General features: G+C 39.5%; 2 protein-coding genes across 5 annotated transcripts in view; both read right to left on the bottom strand.

The window, feature by feature from the left end:
- wu:fj29h11 (uncharacterized) overlaps positions 1–3,799 on the bottom strand; it is a 61,992-nt gene extending 58,193 nt beyond the window's left edge. Inside the window, exon 1 of one of the 4 annotated variants that reach the window (XM_051939109.1) lies at positions 3,467–3,799. Coding sequence is in view for 1 of the 4 variants with exons in the window: in XM_051939108.1 (XP_051795068.1) it covers positions 3,690–3,759 (70 nt within the window). In the remaining 3 variants the exon portion in view is untranslated. The other 3 variants (XM_051939108.1, XM_051939110.1, XM_051939111.1) reach the window with 3 other exon arrangements.
- A 5,917-nt stretch (positions 3,800–9,716) lies between these two features.
- On the bottom strand, positions 9,717–20,686 carry LOC110968847 (sulfotransferase 2B1-like). Its single transcript, XM_051939133.1, has 6 exons — positions 20,496–20,686; positions 13,943–14,154; positions 12,030–12,156; positions 11,746–11,840; positions 11,480–11,660; positions 9,717–10,741 (listed from the first exon to the last, which is right to left on the bottom strand). Exons 1-6 carry the CDS (start codon positions 20,632–20,634, stop codon positions 10,632–10,634), a joined length of 864 nt encoding a protein of 287 aa, XP_051795093.1. The 5' UTR covers positions 20,635–20,686; the 3' UTR covers positions 9,717–10,631.
- Between the last annotated feature and the right edge of the window lie 681 nt (positions 20,687–21,367).

Here is a 21,367-nt window from a genome sequence, read left to right as displayed (position 1 = left end):
AACAGGACCCAGAATGTGCTGTAAATTAATACCAAGCCCCAGCTAATATTCCTGTCAACACTGACAAATAATAAACTTGCAACATTGCATCAGAAGGCTCAAACAAACAAATCCTTCACCTCTACCAAACTACCTCTCTTTAAAATCAAACACACAATGAAGCACAATGACAAGTAGAGCTCATTAACGAATAAGGTGGAAGATTTTCTTATCCAAACAAATTAGCATTACTTTGATAGTTTGTTTATGACTATCTGTACAATGCCGATAGCAGACAATATAATATTTACACTGACATGATTAACTATGATAATGCACAAGCATTAAAAAAAACAAACTATCAAGACACAAAAACTAGAGTGGAAAGTTGCTTGACGCTATCTTACCTAAACTTTCAAATAACAAGATGTGCAGTCCAACTCCCCAAGAAGAAACACTGTATATGAAACAGCAACTTTCCTTCCTCTGTTATATATTCTCCCTCCCTTCCTCCCTCCTCCCCTGCTGTGTTTCATTCTAAGCAAACTCGGAGAGAAACGAAACTGAAAGTACAGAGCCACACTCAAATTACTGTAAATGGTGCCACCACACACAGGTTAAGCAGGATAGGGAAGAAACCACAAAGCAGACTAATGCAGCTGGGTGTGGGTGAGCAGCACACAGACAATCTTTCATGATCTACAGCACAACAAACCTATTTGTCTGAGGCACTACGTCATGCAAATGCCTGCATTTTAAAAGTAATCTAAGAAGGCACAGTGTTAATAAGGACTCATTATAGACTAGATAGCATGGTATAAAAGTAAGCACAACAGGTTTGTAAATGATAAATCAGGAGGAGAAGCAGACAGAGGAGTAAATGAGGAAGGAAGAAAAAGAAACAGTGGCTCTAAGTTTCACATTCCTGGCTTGCTGCAGATGGTATGTAATACACCACGTGACCTGATTTAAATGACAAGCTGGATTGTCGTTCTAAAAAAAAATAAGCCTTTCCAAGGAAATGAAACTGAGGTTAGGAATGTAAATCTGTCAATTTGTGAATAACTGTGAGGTTATTTAACAAGGTCACATCACCACACCCACGACATCTTTTGGTAATCTAACCAGAATTACCGGCTGACACTGAAGAATTCCCAGCACAATATTTACCTTTGAACATTCCATTCTCTCACATTTCCTCCAGCTTACCGGTGACAGTAAAACATGGAATAAAAAAAAAAGCATGAGTGCATGGAAAAATCCATGCTACTGCTGAACCCGACTTGTTCCAGGTTAGCATCTAATTGACTTCATCATGAATCTTAGAAACTGAACGTTTTTAGCTCTGTCTTAAACTCAGCTAGACGCCAGTGGCATTTGTTAGCTAGTTAGTGCAGAAAGGAAAACCTTAAAATACAAGTGGTAAAAAAGAAACCACTGACAATATTGCTCAGTGCATCAAATTCCTTGTCTCTATTTGGAGTTCAGGCGTTAAGAGTAGCATATGATGACAGCGACACAAAGGCAACAGAAGATTGTGTCAGACATAACTAACAGCCAAAGAGCGACAGGCCACTGTCTAATTCATCTTAGAAAGCTGAGTACTGGTCAGTCCAAACACTACAGCCTGCCAAGTCATCTTAACATTTAATAGCCGAGTGCGACTGGAAGTAAAATTACCATTACTGACATTATCAAGTCATAATTACAGTGTGACTGGTCAGAAATTGTATTTAAGATATTTAAATTGTTGTTCTGACAGTCAGTGACATCCATAATTCAGTACTAAGCAGTAAAAGTAAGAGTTAGCAGAAACGTCACACAGGTTGTGTACGATGCTGCTCATGCGAGGCTCCTCATTGGATACTGGCCGAGAAAAACATTTGAATAGTGCTTGCAGAAGTAGTATCAGTTGCAGTGGTGTATTGGATCTTTAGAAAACGCATTGGAAAAAGGAAGAGTTCATCATCAAGGAAGCTGTGAAGAACTCCCTCCTCAGGCTGCTTTCACATGGTGGTGCAACATTATGTTACATGTGGTTACAGTTGCGTTGTCACAGTATGTATGAAAAGCTTCTGATGTTACCACAGACATCTGCAACGCTACATCACCGAGTGAAAACTTTGAATCAGGATATCTGTCATGAAATTTTGACTTGACAGGATTACAGCTTCTACACTACCGTTGGGGTCACCCAGGCAATTTCATGTTTTCCATGAAAACTCACACTTTTATTCATGTGCTGACATAATGGCATAACAGTTTTCTAATCATCAATTAGCCTTTCAGCACAATTAGCTAGCACAATGTAGCATGAGCACACAGGAGTGATGGTTGTTGGAAATGGGTCTCAGTGCAGCCTGTGTAGATATTCCATTAAAAATCAGGTTTTTCCAGCTAGTCCAGCTTTCCAGATAGTCATTCTTTTGTCATTTACCACAATAACAATGTCTAAAGTGTATTTATGATTAATTTAATGTTGTCTTCATTTTTTTTTAATGCTTTTCTTTCAAAAATAATGACCTTTCTAAGTGACCCCAAACTTTTGACCGGTAGTGTCCATCATTCTGACTAGTTTAAATTTGATTTAAGAAATCTAGAAAGGGAAATGCAGATATCATATATTGAGAAGAGTGAAAGGATTGTAAACTAGTATGATTAGTCAGAATTAAAGCGTTGATATGGGAAACGGGAAGTACAACTAGTCATTATGCAGCTGCAATTCAAAGTGCATTTAAACTGTGGATAACTGTAGTGAGAAACTTCATACACATGAACTACAAAAGTGACAGTGTCCTCTTAAGAAATATGTGTGTGTGTAGATAGATAGATAGACAATTGTCTATAGGAAGAATGTTCTTTTAGACCAGAAAGAACTACATTATGGATATCTGTCAATACATTTCCAGTATAATTGTGTTCTGTTAAAAGGGCTTGCCAGAATTATCACTAGTCAGAATGAAAGTGGAGATATCAGAAACTAGAATACAATTAGTCATGATTCAGCTGCAGTTTCACATTATATGCATCATAACTGCACCACAATTGTAAGGAAGAGTGAGTTTTGTCCCAAGCTTGTGATACATAAAAACTGTCAGTGATTGAGTATTCTGAAACACAGAGAGGTTTCCCACCTACAGTGCAGTGAGGTCAAACAGAAACAACTAACTGTGCTCAAAATACATCTTTGCCATACTACTGTTATCTCCCATTAACACTTAAAATACGACTATAACTGAAACTCACCGCTTATGATACTGTGCAAATAGCATGTACAATGATGAGGACAAGGTGCTTCAGAATTAAACCTGACTGGCACAAAGAATGCTGATAGAAAAAGGAGATTTACAAAAAAAACTGGTGGACTTTCAAAACAACTGCCGAGACAAAACGAGTCCAACTTTTTAGAGTTTTAAACACCCGATTCCGACAAACTACGTGCTAGCAAAACTTTAAAATTTAGCAACACTGAAGACTCTTCAGCTACCTGTTATCACAGCAGTAGCTCTTTGTTTGCAGTTGTCGGCTTTGTGTCTTTGCCTTCATGCATCATCTTCAGACTGTGATGAGGGAGCAACAGAGGACCAGCTAGCAGACCTGCTATGCCAAGCTAACGTTAGCAAATAATACCAGAAGTATTATGACTGAACCTCAAAATAATTGTATTAGTCGGTCAGTGAAGAGCAGGAAAATGTCCAGTGTCACAGCACCTGTGTTCCGGAAACTTAACACTGCTGTAATTAAATACAGTTTGTGAAAAAATTCGGAATCGAAACTCATCAGGCGGTAATATTGAAGCCGCTTTCCTAGCTAACGTCGTGCTGCATTCACGTCGCACGACGAAAATAGTAAATTTGAAAGGTTGCTCATACACTGCATATCACTACAGTGAAACGTCACTCCATAACATCTCTTCATTATGTTTATTTTCAGTAAGAAATAGTAGATTTTTTTACGCCCATACACACAGCTAAACTATAAAGATTCAGAGAGATTCTAATTGAGATAAAATTATACGGTTTTTCTGCTTGCTAGCCTGAATGCAGCTTCGTGTTAAAAGGTGTTTGAATTAGAGCTGCAACCTGTGTTACCCTGACAGATTAATTTGCACATCTTCTCAACACTACAGCACTTCAGCCAAGGTAATGGTCTGTGTAAGATAAAAGTAGAAATATCTCAGAGAAACGTTTCATTCAAAATGTAAGTTAATTGTCAGTCAAATTCCTTTATTAAGTATATTTCTATTGTGGGATCTGTCCTGAGATGTGTTAATTACTGCATGTTCAGGAATGTGTAGATACTTTATGACTGAGATTGGCTCCTACGTCCCAGGCCTTGAATATTACACTTTTGTTCTATCAGAAGGGTTCTGTCACCAATGGAAGAACATAGGGTGAGGTTCTACAAGCAACCATAAACCTATATAAGTGAACTCAGAATGTTACTTGACAAGGTTCATATTGGCTGAATCCTTCCAGGCAGCCTCTGTCTGATCGATGCTGTTCTATGCAATAAACTTACTATGAAGCAAGTCAGTGTCAACAGACGTTTCTTCTTCACCTGCTCATCATGAATGTCTGAGAAACTACACTATTTCTCCAGCACATCTGCTTCCACAAACTTTATGATTGTGACGCAGAAAGTGTTTTATTTTTCTGCAGATCCATGTCTGATGATTTTCATTTTGCTGTGGTCAACTGCACAAAAGTAATCATCTTCTGCCTCAACTGCAGCTGGATGGATTGCTATTGCATTTGGTTCAGATATCTAAATGCTCAAACAATACAGCCTTATAATTTTTGGTCTTCTTTGAGAAAAAAAAAGTGATTTAATAATAACATTGGCTGCTTTGGGCTACATGTGCCAACATTTACACTTACCTAATATCTCATACAGTGCTCTCTGTCTCCACTTTGTTTTCAAATTAGCTGAATGGACATGAGTCAAACATGCTGTTTTGTGAGGTCGTCTTTCGGGCTGTTCGGTTGTTACCCTGTACATCTTTGGGCTCTACTGGTTGCTTAGTGTGGTCAGCATCACTTACTGTATCCCTGGATTACTTAGGTACAGTCTAATCGCTCTCCTTGCTTCTCTCCACAGACACCTCACAGCTGAGTTTCTTTATGTTCCTATATTTTTCATGCTTTGACTTCCACAACACCATGAAAAAACTTAAGTCTGGCTTTCCATTTTTCCATTCACTTAAAAGATAAATATTTTAATTCAATTCAATTCAATTTCATTTATATAGCGTCAATTACCGTCAAATTGTCTCAAGACGCTTTACAGAACCCATATGCCTGACCCCCAGAGCAAGCCCAAAGGCGACAGTGGCAAGGAAAACACCCTTTTAACAGGGAAAAAAACCTTGAGCAGAACCCGGCTTTATATAGGGGGGACCCATCTGCCTGCTGGCCGGGCGGGTTGAGAGGGACAGAGGAGGGCAAGGAAGAGGGATGGGAGAGGAGGGAGGGGTGGGAAAGCAAGGAAAATACAACACACATTTGGATACATGCATGACAGGATATGTGACACAAACAAAGTATAAGCTAACATTGAAAACTGACTCATAGTTTACTCTTATGATGTACGGCTCTGACATTAAACATACTCCATATATAGCTAGCAGTAAAATTCAAACAGTATGTAAGTTAGCATAACAAGTATAGTGAAGGCGATGCAGAGTTGACTGGTGGAAAAGGGGAATTGGAAGCAGAGGGCTGGAGGAAGGTCAGCAGCAGCATCCCACAGTGGACATGGTGGAGACTAGACCAGTTGGTGGAACATCGACCGCAGATCTGAAGCATCCAGCTCTGGGACCAGGGACACTCGGAGAAATAGCACAGGGGGAAACAGAGTGAATGTACTGCAATAACGGTATACATATTAAATGTAAAGGTAGATAGAGAAGGGCTCAGTGCGTCAAGAAAAGTCCCCCAGCAGCCTATAGGCCTATAGCAGCATGACCAGAGGCAGAACGAAGGGACGTCCAAGAGGGAGTCAGCTGTGCAAATGAAGACACAAGCCGAACCCCTGTGGGTCACCCAGTCAGCCCCAACTATAAGATTTGTCAAAAAGGAACGTTTTAAGCCTGGTCTTAAAAATAGAGAGGGTATCTTCCTCCCGAACCCAAACTGGGAGCAGGTTCCACAAGAGAGGCGCCTGATAACTGAAGGCTCTGCCTCCCATTCTACTTTTAGAAATTCTAGGAACAACAAGTAAGCCTGCAGTTTGAGAGCGAAGAGTTCTACTAGGATAATATGGTACTAACAGATCTTTAAAGCTGCTGTCCGGAGTTTGAATCGCAGCGTCTCCCAAAACACTGGTGGTCCCACCCTCCGTCCCTCTGATTTCGCCCCTTTATTTGTGCACGCGCGCAGTACATGAGAGAAGTGCCCGGAGTGCGGCAGCATCTCGCCTGTTTTGCTGTTTTCCCCTCTTCTACATTTAGTACATTTAGTAAATAATAAAGGAATTACGTTAGAATGCTGTATTGAGTCTAACTCATCCTAATATCAAAATAACATGAATCTGCTAGGATGAACGAGTAAAGTTTCAATATGTGATTACACTCGTGTATCCCTCTCGATGACGTTGTTGATCAGACTTACTGCATTTACGCGTGTATATGTGTTACATTGTTTATTTATTTCTATCTAGAGTTCAGAATTGCATGACTCCTCTGACGAAGAGTATGTCCCAGACGCCCCAACATCTTCCTCCAGAGGTCGGGCATCTAAACGAAGCCGTCAGGCGGGCTATGGAGGCCGTGGTCGGGGAGCGACGCGAGCACCCCGACCACGGCATATAAACGAAGCCGTCAGGCGGGCTATGGAGGCCGTGGTCGGGGAGCGACGCGAGCACCCCGAGCCAAAAAACGTCCTGCAGTCTCTTGGCCTGACAAGCCGTGGGATTGGTAACTTTTCTGGAAGTTGCTGAGCCCTGATGCTCTCTCCTCCACAAGCAAAACAAATGTGCGCGCGGTTGCGTAGTGCGTAGCTCGCCCACCTCTGCATGGGCTTGCTTGCTGTGCGCGTAACCGTTGATTGACAGCATGAGAAAGCGGAAGCTCGAACTTGATTGGTCGGCAGCAACCGGCGCTTTTTGGAATAACATGGGGGTCTATGAGAGGAAGGCGGAGCTCAGGAATAAATTTTCATATCGCGTTCTACTAACTTTATATTATAGTATCGAACTAGACTAACACATTTAAGCTTTGTTAAAAAATGATACATAAATTGAAAACAAACGGAAACTCCGGACAGCAGCTTTAAGATATGATGGAGATTGGTTATTAAGAGCTTTATATGTCAGATGAAGGATTTTAAATTCTATTCTGGATTTAACAGGAAGCCAGTGAAGAGAAGCAAGTATATCGGAAATATGATCTCTTTTGCTAACTCCTGTCAGTACTCTCGCAGCAGCGTTTTGGATCAACTGTAGATGTTTGAGAGAGCTATTTGGACAACCCGATAATAAGGAATTACAATAGTCAAGCCTGGAAGTAACAAAAGCATGAACTAGTTTTTCTGCATCACTCTGAGACAGGATGTTCCTGATTTTTACAATATTACGCAGGTGAAAAAAGGAAGTCCTACAGACTTGCTTTAGGTGTGAGTTAAAGGACATGTCCTGGTCAAAAATAACTCCAAGATTCCTCACAGTAGTACTGGAGGCCAACGTGATGCCATCCAGAGTAATTATTTGCTTTGAAAGCGAGTTTCTAAGATGTTTGGGGCCAAATACAATGACTTCAGTTTTGTCTGAATTTAGCAGTAGGAAGTTAAAAGTCATCCAGGTTTTAATGTCCTTAAGACAATCTTGCAGTCTAGCTAACTGATCAGTTTCATCTGGCTTCACAGATAAATACAATTGTGTGTCATCTGCATAACAATGGAAGTTAATACAATGCTTCCTAATAATATTGTCAGAGCTCCCTTCTCATCCCCTGTCTTTCCCATCTGGCATCCCAAATACCTTTTTCCCCATCTCTCTCCCTCTCATGCTCCTCTCCCCCTCTCCTGTTCCTCTCCCTCTCATGCTCCGGTCTCCCATCCGCTCCTCTGCCCTGTCTGTCTTGCTGTCTCCCATCCACTCCCCTGCCCTGTCTCTCCCTCTGCAGCTCGGTGCCTGAGTGAAGTCTGGCTTCCCAGCTGACTCCACTCAGGCAATCAACCACCTCTACGGCTCCCGGACAGCTGACGAACATCATTCTGATTACACACCTCTGCAATAAGAACCGGCTCATCCTTCCACTCTCGGCCAGATCGTTGAACAAAGACCTCACAGTCAGTTTGCTGTCTAGCCTCCTGTTTTATCTGTTGAGTTTGCCATTTTCTTACTTTGTTTTCTCCTGCCTCTACTCAGACCCAGCTGTCCGGGATCCAGCCACCCAGAACCCTCGTCCGTTTTCCCCAGCAAACTCATCACCGGTTTCCCCCTCCTGGACCCCCCCGTTCCTGCCTGGACCCCTTCTGTCCCTGTCTGGACTCCCCCGTTCCTGGCCAAAACCCCCCACTACACCAGCTGCTCCTGCACCCTGGATTTTCTCCCCACTGTGCCATTATTCACCCCCTTACAATAAAACTCCTCAGTTCCACCGGCCTTGGTAGTGTGGCTTTCTGTTCGGGTCCGCCTTCTGAGATTGTGACAAATATTGCCTAAAGGAAGCATGTATAATGTGAAAAGTATTGGTCCTGAGACAGAACCCTGAGGAACTCCATGATTTAACTTTAGTATGCTCAGAAGAGTTATTGTTGACATGCACAAACTGGAACCTATCTGATAAGTAGGATTTAAACCAGTCCAGTGCTGTCCCTTTAATGCCAATTGAATGTTCCAGACGCTGTAATAAAATTATGTGGTCGATTGTGTCAAATGCTGCACTAAGATCTAACAAAACAAGTATAGAGACTAGTCCATTATCTGATGCTATGAGAAGGTCATTAGTAACTTTCACCAGAGCTGTTTCTGTGCTATGATGCACTCTGAAGCCTGACTGAAACACTTCAAACAAATTATTCCTTTGTAAGTGTAATTGCCTGTGTGTCTTCCTTTAGTTGTGGCCACACGTGATAACACTGTTATATGAGAAAGAAATATTATTACAAAAAAGTGTAAAAATAATAAAATCAAAAAGATAGCATGATGCAGATCATGGTATTAATACCTTACATTTGTCTGTAACCATCAGTGACTACACTTAATTTCACTGTGGTGACATCAAGTGAAGGCAGAGAAAGAGGTGTAAAGTATTTCAGTGTAGTCCAACAGAGTGCAGCATTGTCAATGCTAAATGCAAGGAGCTGCTGTTAGTGTTTAAGAGGTACGACACAGCAGTGCTTTCTCAGAAGGAGAAATTGACAAACTGAAAAACAATCAACTGTGCGATCACTGCTGGAATAAAGCTAGAGCCTCCAGTCCTTAGGGAGACTTTACTGGCTCTATTTCTGCTGTGGATTCCTTCAACTAGAACCATTTAACTGCTAAGATTAGGTCAAGCATGTTGTATACACACATGAAACCGTTCAGAAAAACCCCCACATATGCTCACTGATAAATGCTATCTGCTGAAGCATTCCTTCATATTTTTACCTTTGTTCCACTGTGCACTATGCTAAATATCACTAGTAATAGAAACAGTGTATTGAATTGATCTCTGTGATTTTATTTCATTCATAAAAGTACATTTTAATGTGGATATTATTTACAATTTTATAGTTTTGTACCGTGTTTGTTTATGTAAATAAACACTTTATCTGTAATGAAACAAAATACAGAAAATCAGTAAATTAACACATTAAAAACTAATTTGTTCAAAAAATCTGTTAAGGACTGTTCGAAAATGTTAATTATTTTGTCAATGTATCCACCCGTCTATTGCTGTACCAGCTGGCACATCCACTCACTGAAGAGTTTTTCTTTATTTTTACTATTTGCAACAGAGTAGGATAAAACTGAAGACATCAAAACTGTTAAATGACATTTGGAATTAATTACCTCCATAATTATTGGCACCCCTGGTTAAGATGTGTTCTTTAGCTTCTAATAAATTCAGTTTTTTTTCTAAATAATATAGGACCACAATGGAAAGAAGAGGAAACTCCAACCTTTAATTCAAGTGCATTTATTCAGTGGGGGAAAAAAATCACACATTAAGAAATTATTCTTTTACATCAAAACATGTGTGTCACAGTTATTAGCACGACTGATGTTAAGACTTTGTACAACCCCCTTTTGCCAACAAAACAGCACCTAATATTCTCTTATAATACATACAAATTTTCTGTGTACGAGTACGCTTCTGCAATAAAAATTGAATATATTTTAAGGTTTTCAACACATCTTAACCAGGGCTGCCAATAATTATAGAGGGCGCCGTATGTAGTAATCAAAAGTGTTAGATAAACTATGTTCCGTATTATATTTAAGAAAGCAGCTACTGTTTGTTTTAATGACAATTTTCAGATTATTGTTAGTATGTCAGCCAGTTACATAAGGAGTTGCACTAAACGTTTCCAATGTGAACTGAACAGATGAAAAAAAAAATGCTCATTGTAAGATCAGTATAGTATATAGAGTAAAGCAAATATCATACACAGCAAGTTTCTAAATTCTAAACATTAATACTCAGCTTGTTCACCGAGCTTCTATTAATCCCATACAAACTTATATTTGACATTTTTCATTTTTTCTTTGTAAACAGCATCAAAGTGTTCTGCTTCTGCTACTGTCAGCTGATTTTTCCAATCTCCAATGATTCCTGAAACACAATACACGAGAGGAATTAGAATTTAGTTGTAGAAAATTCGACTTAGACTGACTTTATGAATCCCTAGAGGGAAATTAAGTTGTTACAGCTGCATGGATGTTCAACAAAGGGGTTAACAAGAAGACAACACAGAATATTAGGGTAGGATATAAAGTCAAAGTAAAGTAAGATCAAAATATAGAACATATAATATGGAAAGAAAAAAATCAACAAAATATACAACAATATACAAGAGTTATACAGAAATGTGCAAATGAGAATGTGTTTAGATGTGCAAATGACAAAAGTAGGTGCAGATAAGTTTACAGATATAACTAGAGAAGCACTCGGAGAGCGCAGACCTCCGCCATGCCATCTGTTTGTTTGTCTGTCTGTTAACAGCATAACTCAAAAAGTCATGGACGGATTTTCACCAAATTTTTACAGGATGTCCGGAAGAGCAAAAGTAAGTAAAGGATTTTTCTGTACAATTGAGAGATGGCCTGGCGGCCATCTCTCAATTGTCCTTTGACCTCCTGTAGCACTCCTTGGAGCAGTGGGTTTGTATCAGTCTATTGCTAAAGCTGCTCCTCAGATTGTACCTATTAGAAGGTTTCTGTCTAGAAATATAGTATCAAATCTGGGTAAATAGGTGTTAATATATTTAGTATGCTTGGCTCTGTGCTGGAAATCATATCCAGTAACAGTGAAACCTAAAATTTACTGTACACATTACTAATTGAAACCCACCTTTCCTGAGGAATTCAGATTTTGTCTGGTCCATGAATTCACGAGGAACTGTAGAGTAGTTGGACATGTTGTTCTGCTTCATGTTCTTGAACACACATCGCTCCGCTATCTTGTCTATCACCTCAACGTCCAGAGATTTCTCCAAGAACTGAGAGATTCTGGCCACAGAGTCCTTCAGGTCCTGCACCACACAGAAACACAGCTCAGCTCATATTCGTTTAAGATTGTAAAATAAAAGGAAAAAAATACTTTGCAGTAGGTCTCACCATTATCAGTTCTTCATATGAGATGTAGAGTATATGCTCCTTATTTTCAGCATTCAGCCAGCCCTCTACATGGTCAAACCAGGAGCCAAACATAACTGGAAGAAAAAGAAAGTATTCCTTGTAAAATCTAATGCCAAAGTACATTTCTTGCCATTTCTTGCCATTCAGTGTTATGTTCTTTGAACACCAGGTATCTCTTTAACTTACTTAGTGTGAAATACATTTGAAGGTTACTGTAACGTACTGTATTACACACAAACACTGTATACTGTAATGAGACCTACCTTGTCCATTGAGGAACTTTTGGAGGAACTCATTCTGTGGGCCTGGTTTCACCAAGAAGGAGGTCATCCCATGATAGTGAAAGGAAGACGTAAATACATCTTTGGGGTTCCTCATGACATATATCACCTGCAATGATCATATGACATCCAATAATCACTCATTAAACCAGTCTTCAGACATACACTCTACTCTACTCTGTCTATGTTACTTCTTCTTAACATCATAGGGGGTTGGCATAGCTCAGTGGGTAGAGTGGCCGTCTCGCAACCGGAGGGTTGCAGTTCAATCCCCAGACTGTCATGGTCATGTTGAGGTGTCCCTGAGCAAGACACCTGGCAGTGTTGTTCTTCTCAAGAATAATGGCAAGAAAAGTCTCGGTCTCCTCTTCTGTCAACACGTACCGCGCCATGTTTACTCCGAGAGAACTGGTCATGTGACCAGGAACGTCACGTCCGGTGATGTATAATTGTGGAAAAAGATATTTTTCAATATAAAACGTCTGAAAAACCACCTCATGAGAACGTAAAAACTTTTTAGCAATTATTTATTCCTTTTTCGAAATTTAGGTGTTTCCATTACCAGTTTTTTATTGCGCTATTTACATTTTGCGCGTATCTAAGGGTAATGGAAACCCAGCTAGTGAATGTGTGTGTGAATGAGTGAATGTGACGGGCCCTTGAGCAAGGCCCTTAACCCTGCCTGCTCCAGGGGCACTGTACTGCGGCTAACTCTGCGCTCTGACCCCCCCCAGACCCCCCAGATGGGGGATATTCGAAAATCAGAATTTCCCCTCGTGGGATTAATAAGGAACATTAAAAAAATTTAAAAATTTAAAAATCTCTGACTGTATGACGTGTTGAGGCAGGTCTGTTCTTATAGTAGGCTCTTCCACTTCTCACAGTGGGCCAACCACAGGTGAAGCAAACAAGTTTAAATGTTTAATTACAACTACATGTGGTTTTACATAGCAACATGTAAACAAGGTCTAGTTACACAGCAACATAGGTGTTTTAGTTTGAGTCACTGAGCTTATTAATATTGTGCTATACATCACTTTCAGGTTTTATTCATATATACTGTATACGAGATGTGATCAAAAAGTTCCGACACTGTGCCTATAAAGATCAAATCCCATAGCTCATTAAAATTTTGGTTGCAATCAACTTCATGACAGTTTCTTTGTGCATCAATACAGCTATCCAGTGCTATGGCTATGTTTGAGAGTACCATTATGTCAGTGCTTCGGTCACTATCTACAGTATGCACTCAGTCTCTTAAAATGTGTCATAAACATCAATACTTCAACTTGAAATTCATTTTGAGGAAGAGGAAAATGTCACAGGGAGCCTAATATAGCATGCAGGGTAGGTCACTGTACTGTGACTAGGCACATTGAGCAACTGAACTTCCTACATGACATCGCATGCACCAGATGTGCTTCAGACCTGACAATCCACAGTCTCCAGTTCTGCAGACTAAGGGCTCTACCACTGTGGAAACTGCTGTTTCTTCACTCAGTGAGAGCCACAGATCCATGTCTCGTCACCAGGGATGATTTTTGACCTGACGACTGGATCATCTAGGCAGCTGAGTGACACAGAATGGGATTTTTTCTCTCTAATTCAGTTTCAGGATTGTGGCAAAATTTCAAACGTGTACCTTAAAGTAGTCACATAAAATGTGAACACAGATCCCAAAGTTTATAGCAGTGTAAAGTGGTATCCCGACTTGTGAAAGTTACTGCTCAGACACATCGGACCAAGGTTACCATCTCTCCCTACATGCATGCGCAACACAAACACTCTTAGAACTTTTTGATCATATCTTCCATTAGAGGAAACATTAACAGTCATCCTAAATGCCTTAATTATCCGTGACACTATGTAATACTAGTACAATGTAGCAGATTTACCTTTGGCTTCACTTTAAAGAAAGATGGAGGCATCATATTGTTGTGGAAGTGTGTTGCAAACATGCGTGGAGATGGCCTCTCTTCAAGGTTAAGGATGCAAGCTCGCTGCTCCTCCAGCCAGGGAACACGGTCCCAGTTAGGAAGAGTCTCAACAGAGGCTGGATCACCTTCACTCATGATCAGAGGGACGATCTCCTGCATCCAAGTTGTACCTACACAGAGGAAACAAGCTTGTTTGAAATGTTTAGTTACAGTCGCAACTTGTGCATATTTTCTATTCATCCTTTCATTTATTTCTTAGCTTTGTCCCTCCTAAATAGAAGATATTGTCAGTGTACAATAACCTCTATACTACTTGAATTGTACACTTTATGGAAAATATAGAGCTGAAAAGAAACCACACATAACAATAAATAGGATGTTTCAGTTGTTTTTTTGTGCTTCACATCCAGCTTGAGGTTGCATTACTTCCCCTTTTCAATCATTCTTTGGCAAAAATCGCTAACACTACATGGGGTGATAAAAATGTACAGTCTCAGTGTCCACTGCTGTGAATATCACTAATAGTTTCTCTTTTTATGTCACTGCCTTCAAGACAAAACATGGAACACACTCATTATCAGACTGGACTTTCACAAACTGAGCTGCACCATATGATCTAACCACGGTCAAGCCAGCCCTCACTGCAAAAGGCTTGGTCAAACTAGCCCTCACTTGGAAAAGCAGTGCGCGCATATACTAAACAGTACGTCAAGAGCGATCTTTTTTAAATTGCCGTTATTATTCAAGCGTGTGACATCCGCTAAGAGTCACGTTGGTTGGATGTGGAATTTCAGAATAAAAGCCCCCTGAAAAGCCATATTTATTTAGATATATCATGTACATTAGCATTCATATTTCTCCCAAACTGCCCGTTATTATTCAACTGTTCCACTTCAGATTGATAGTACTCCATCTCAAGAAGACACCGAGTGAAAATCAAGTCAATCTGATGTGGAATTTCAGAATAAAAGCCCCCTGAAAAGCCATGTTTATATATATATATATATATATATATATCATGTACATTGACATCCATATTTCTCCCAAACTGCCTGTTATTATTCCACTGTTCCACTTCAGATTGATAGTACTCCACCTCAGGAAGACACCACCTCAAAATCAGGACAATCAGATGTGGAATTTTAGAATAAAAGCCCCCCGGATCTTGGGCTGCGGCGGGGGTGCCGGCCCATGCCGGGTGGCCGTCTGGGGTGGCTGGTTCCCCTGGCGATGTTCACCCTCTGCCTGGGGGGGCGGGGGTTGCCTCTTGGATGCCTGGGACCCAGGGTCCTGTGCTGGGTCCGTCCTGGGCCTCCGGCCCCTGGCGGGGTCGGCGGCCGCCGGTCTTGGTCGCCTGGGGCCTGGCCCCGCTGGACACTGGGGGTCCTGGCCGGGTTCTCCCTTTTCCCCCTTCCGGGCCGATCCGTGGTCGTCCTCGTGGTTTGGTGGCTCGGATCTCTACTCTGTGATTGCTGCCGGCTCGCCTGGGTCTTGTGGGCTCTCGGGCCCGCTTCTGGCCTTCACGGAGGTCAGAGGTCATAGTTGCATGATCACAGTCACAATTGCACCGTACTCTGCATGTGGACACAGCAACCATGTTGTCTTGTAGGGTGTTAAGTTTGTCCTGGTGCCAAAATATCAAAAGACATGTTTCCTCAGCTTGTTTGTTTCACATAGATGATTTGAATAATTACTAGCTGTGTTTCCTAACAAAACCCGTAGGATGCGTTCCGGTGTGTCTTTATTAAGGTGTACTAGCTTGTTGTCTGTTGTGTCGGTTTAATTGAAAGATAATTGTATTCTTGCACTCTTCCTTTTGTCTTCACTATCCCCCCTTGTTGTTGTTTTTTTTCTTCCTCTCTTCTCATTTCTCTCTTCCTGCCTTTCCCCTGTCAGGTCCGGCAAATTTATGTATATTTAACTAATCAACAAGTATTCAAACTAAATAAATTACTGTACAGTATCAAGGGGAGTCTTATACTTATAAACTCCCCTTGGAAAAGCAAACTTGTATGGCACAATGCAGCAGCCAGATCCCCATTCTGCCTGCTCTGTTGCCGGACAGGACAAAAAAAAAAAAGATTGATAGTACTCCACTTCAGGAAGATACCATCTCAAATCAGGTCAATCTGATGTGGAATTTCAGAATAAAAGCCCCCTGAAAAGCCATATTTATTTAGATATATCATGTACATTAGCATTCATATTTCTCCCAAACTGCCCGTTATTATTCAACTGTTCCACTTCAGATTGATAGTACTCCACCTCAAGAAGACACCGAGTGAAAATCAAGTCAATCTGATGTGGAATTTAAGAATAAAAGCCCCCTGAAAAGCCATATTTGTATATATATATATATATATATATATATATATACACACGTGGACAAAATTGTTGGTACCCCTCAGTTAAAGAAGGAAAAACCCACAATTCTCACTGAAATCACTTGAAACTCACAAAAGTAACAATAAATAAAAATTTATTGAAAATTAAATAATCAAAAACAGCCATTACTTTTGAATTGTTGATTAACATAATTATTTAAAAAAACAAACTAATGAAACAGGCCTGGACAAAAATGATGGTACCTCTATAAAAGATTGAAAACTATTTGACCAGAGTGACATGATTAACTCAGGTGTGTCATTTAATTGACATCACAGGTGTTTCCAAACTCATAATCAGTCAGTCTGCCCATTTAAAGGGAGACAAGTAGTCACCCTGCTGTTTGGTGAAAAGGTGTGTACCACACTGAACATGGACAACAGAAAGCGAAGGAGAGAATTGTCCCAGCACATCCGAAAAAAAATTATAGACAAACATCTTAAAGGTAAAGGCTATAAGACCATCTCTAAACAGCTTGAAGTTCCTGTGACAACAGTGGCTCATATTATTCAGAAGTTCAAGACCCACGGGACAGTAGCCAACCTCCCTGGACGTGGCCGCAAGAGGAAAATTGATGACAAATTGAAGAGACGGATCGTTGGAATTGTATCCAAAGAGCCCAGAGCAACCTCCAAAGAAATTAAAGGTGAACTCCAAGGCCAAGGTACATCAGTGTCAGATCGCACCATTCGTCGTTGTTTGAGCCAAAGTGGACTTCATGGGAGACGACCAAGGAGGACACCACTGCTGAAAAAAACTCATAAAAAAGCCAGACTGGAATTTGCAAAAATGCATGTTGACAAGCCACAAAGCTTCTGGGAGAATGTCCTTTGGACAGATGAGACCAAACTGGAGCTTTTTGGTAAGGCACATCAACTCTATGTTCATAGACTCAAAAACCAAGCATACGAAGAAAAGAACACTGTCCCTACGGTGAAACATGGAGGAGGCTCAGTAATGTTTTGGGGCTGCTTTGCTGCATCTGGCACAGGGTGTCTTGAAAGTGTGCAAGGTACGATGAAATCTGAAGACTATCAAGGCATTCTGGAGAGAAATGTGCTGCCTAGTGTCAGAAAGCTTGGTCTCAGTCGCAGGTCATGGGTCTTCCAACAGGACAACGATCCAAAACACACAGCCAAAAACACCCAAGAATGGCTGAGAGAAAAGCGTTGGACTATTCTAAAGTGGCCTTCTATGAGCCCAGATCTGAATCCCATTGAACATATGTGGAAGGAGCTGAAACATGCCATTTGGAGAAGACACCCATCAAACCTGAGACAACTGGAGCTGTTTGCTCATGAGGAGTGGGCCAAAATACCTGTTGACAGCTGCAGAACGCTCATTGACAAATACAGAAATCGTTTAATTGCAGTGATTGCCTCAAAAGGTTGTGCAACAAAATATTAAGTTATGGGTACCATCATTTTTGTCCAGCCCTATTTCATTAGTTTGTTTTTTTAAATAATTATGTTAATCAACAATTCAAAAGTGATGGCTGATTTTGATTATTTAATTTTCAATAAATTTTTATTTATTGTTACTTTTGTGAGTTTCAAGTGATTTCAGTGAGAATTGTGGGTTTTTCCTTCTTTAACTGAGGGGTACCAACAATTTTGTCCACGTGTGTATATATATATATATATATATATATATATATATATATATATATATATATATATATCGTGCACATTGACATCCACATTTCTCCCAAACTGCCTGTTATTATTCCACTGTTCCACTTCAGATTGATAGTACTCCACCTCAGGAAGACACCGAGTCAAAATCAGGTCAATCTGATGTGGAATTTCAGAATAAAAGCCCCCTGAAAAGCCATATTTATTTAGATATATCATGTACATTAGCATTCATATTTCTCCCAAACTGCCAGTTATTATTCAACTGTTCCACTTCAGATTGATAGTACTCCAACTCAGGAAGACACCGAGTGAAAATCAGGTCAATCTGATGTGGAATTTCAGAATAAAAGCCCCCAGAAAAGCCATACTTATTTAGATATATCATGTACATTAGGATTAATATTTCTCCCAAACTGCCTGTTATTATTCAACTGTCCCACTTCAGATTGATAGTACTCCACTTCAGGAAGACACCATCTCAAAATCAGCTCAATCTGATGTGGATTTTCAGAATAAAAGCCCCCTGAAAAGCCATATTTATTTAGATATATCATGTACATTAGGATTACAGAAGAGCAGCTGTTTGTTACCCATAGTTCATATGTACAACAAGATACGGAACTGGACAAAAGAAAACGCACACTATTGAGGGGTCATTCCTACTATTCGGTGCCATTTGAGTCCCCATGACAGAGCATTGCATATTTTTGGTAAAAATGTTCTAATACTAATTTTCAAAAGCCTGGCTTATATGGTTAACAGTTCTCTACCATAATATACAATGATATGTATGCAGGAATATTTCAATTTTAAACAATTACCCTTATTTTTGGATAAGTAGGCCAAATTCCCATGTCCCAAATCATGTTTGCTCAATTAAAAATACATATAAAAGTAATAGTAATAAAATAAACCCAACACTTTTCACTATTGTTGCACAGTTTTGTTTATAATCTACCTCCCCAAATGTTATTTTTTGTTATTTATACATTTTTACTGCTTAAAATATTCAAAATATGTTGTGTCCCTGAGTCAACTGTCCACCCTGTTACTTTGATAGAAAGATCTCTGCACACGCCCCCCCCAATACATCATCTAGTCACTTGACACAGGAAGTGGCTTACACTTTTGGAGGGAAAATCAAAGTAATGGAAGCAAAGTAAGTACCTCTCTTTAAACAACCTTTTTTAAGTGTTTTAGAATGCTTGACTGACGTGGTAAAACATAAGATGTCCACCCTGTTACCCTGTTTTATAGCAGAAAATTATATTTTTTGGTAATTTCAAAAATATGGTTAATAAATATGTTAAAAATCTTCCTTGGTTGTCATTAAGTGCTAGTTTGTTTTTCATCACATTAGCAGTAAGGGACAGCTTTAGCATTAAATGTCCCCCCCTGTTACCGTCCACCCTGTTACCGTTTTGTAGAGTAACAGGGTGGACACATAGTAACAGGGTGGACATAACAGAGGTGGATCAACATCTTTCTTCAGCATATGTTGTCTTCTATTATTATTTTTGGTAATAAATTGATTATTTTATTTTTATTTTTAGTTATTGAATGAATTTCCTATTTTAAATTATTGAATGAATTTCTAATTGTTAATGAATTATATTGTTCAGTGAATTCGTATGTAAAGCTGATGCTAATGACGTTTTTGATGTTTTTCATATGACTAGTTAATGATATTTTTATTTACTTGTTGGAAGTATTTTTTAAAAATAATTTTAATGTTCATGTAAAGGTTGAATAAATTTACTTTTTTAAATAAAATTTTGTTCACAAATATTAGGTCCATTCTGTGACGTCTTGTCCACCCTGTTACTCTTCTGTCCACCCTGTTACTCTTCTGTCCACCCTGTTACCTTATTTTTTGATGAGAATTAGATAAAAAGTCTGAAATATTTAGCATGTCTTCGTGTTTACTTGCAGTTTCTAATTAGTATAATGAAATCACTAAAAAAAATAAAGGTAGATTCCATTGAAATTATCTTAAAATTGAAAAGAAATGTGTTCAAATTGTGTTGTGCCTTACAATAGAGCACATTTTTTGTACATATACTTCTTTGTTAATATTTCTCAAAATAGATATTTCAAGGGTAAATTAAGGGACATTTTAGCTCTTACTAAATGTAATTATTATAGCTAGAGTGGTTTGGAAACATAGTGTAATAGATGTGAGAATGTCCTGTAACAGGGTGGACATTTGCCGTCTGTCACATGCAAAGAATTTGGTAAAAATATTAGATTATTGATATCCTGAGCTGGACCAGTGTTCTTATAGTTTGATAAGTAATCCTTCAGATAAAAGACGAAAAAAATGGAAATTTTAACATTTTTTTTAATAGTTTAAACAAGGACGAAATGGCACCGAATAGTAGGAATGACCCATAGAAGTTACTAAAAGTTGTTTTTTTAAGATCTCCAACAGGAGTAAGTGAAGCGAACAGCGCTGTTTGTTTAGGTGCATAAATTAGCCGATAACTCACCTGACTTTGGATACGTTACAATGAGGATATCATCCGGACGGAAGGTGAACTCTTCGTAGTACTGCAGGCTCTGAGGAGGATGCAGACATGTCGGCACATAAACACCCTTATACAGCGTGTATAAGTCTGCTTCAGTCATACTTCAGAGCAACTACAGTCTGTCTGTCTTTCTGGAGGAGCTCAAACTGCTGGACTCTACTGTACCAGGGTTGGGTTCAGTATCTCCAGACTGTCTTCCGCTGTCGTCACCGCTCTGTTGGTTAAAGGTGTGCCATGTGCGAGTGCCGGCAGGTTCTCGCTGCAGATCAGAGGCGAGATTTCAACATGTCGAAAAGAAATTATGAATCCGGAGCGACCAAGAGAAAAAAAAAGGCAAAACACGAGGAAACTCGTCCTTCTCTTGAAGGTATGTTGTTGAAATAAAACATCAGTCTCTGTCTAGACTGGAAATTTTTTTTTCCTCCAGCGGCCCTAATTAACATTAACTGAATGCCTTGTTAACGCCCTATGCTGTCTCTCCAAATTGTGAAAATGAGTGATAAAAGACCAGTTGATGATGGTCGTATATAAGCTATAAACTTTAGTCAATATATATATATATATATATATATATATATATATATATATATATATATTGGGTACAGTTTTATATCAGTTTATGCTTTTAAGAAGTTTTTGACTATTAAGGAGATAAATATCACCTCTGTTGGTTAATTCACAGTCAATTTTTGAGGAGACATTAGAGAGAAACACTGAAATGAGAGTGTAACTGATGACAGAGGGATCCTGAATTATGTTCTTTTTGGACTGTAGTCTGAGCATAATAACAATATGACAACAATAATGATAATAAAAAATATAATAATAATAAT

The sequence above is a fragment of the Acanthochromis polyacanthus genome, chromosome 19, assembly GCF_021347895.1.
Source record: "Acanthochromis polyacanthus isolate Apoly-LR-REF ecotype Palm Island chromosome 19, KAUST_Apoly_ChrSc, whole genome shotgun sequence".
NCBI lineage: Eukaryota > Metazoa > Chordata > Actinopteri > Pomacentridae > Acanthochromis > Acanthochromis polyacanthus.
This window is presented reverse-complemented; position numbering and strand designations above follow the sequence as displayed.

Bases quoted from the DNA above. Each gene is read 5' to 3' on its own strand.
- LOC110968847 (XM_051939133.1), bottom strand. From the start codon at position 20,634: ATGACTGAAGCAGACTTATACACGCTGTATAAGGGTGTTTATGTGCCG. The intron at 12,157-13,942 runs GTAAATCTGCTA...TGATCATTGCAG, and splicing joins TCTTTAAAGTGAAGCCAAAG to GTGATATATGTCATGAGGAA. The intron at 11,841-12,029 runs GTAGGTCTCATT...TTTTTCTTCCAG, and splicing joins AAAGTTCCTCAATGGACAAG to TTATGTTTGGCTCCTGGTTT.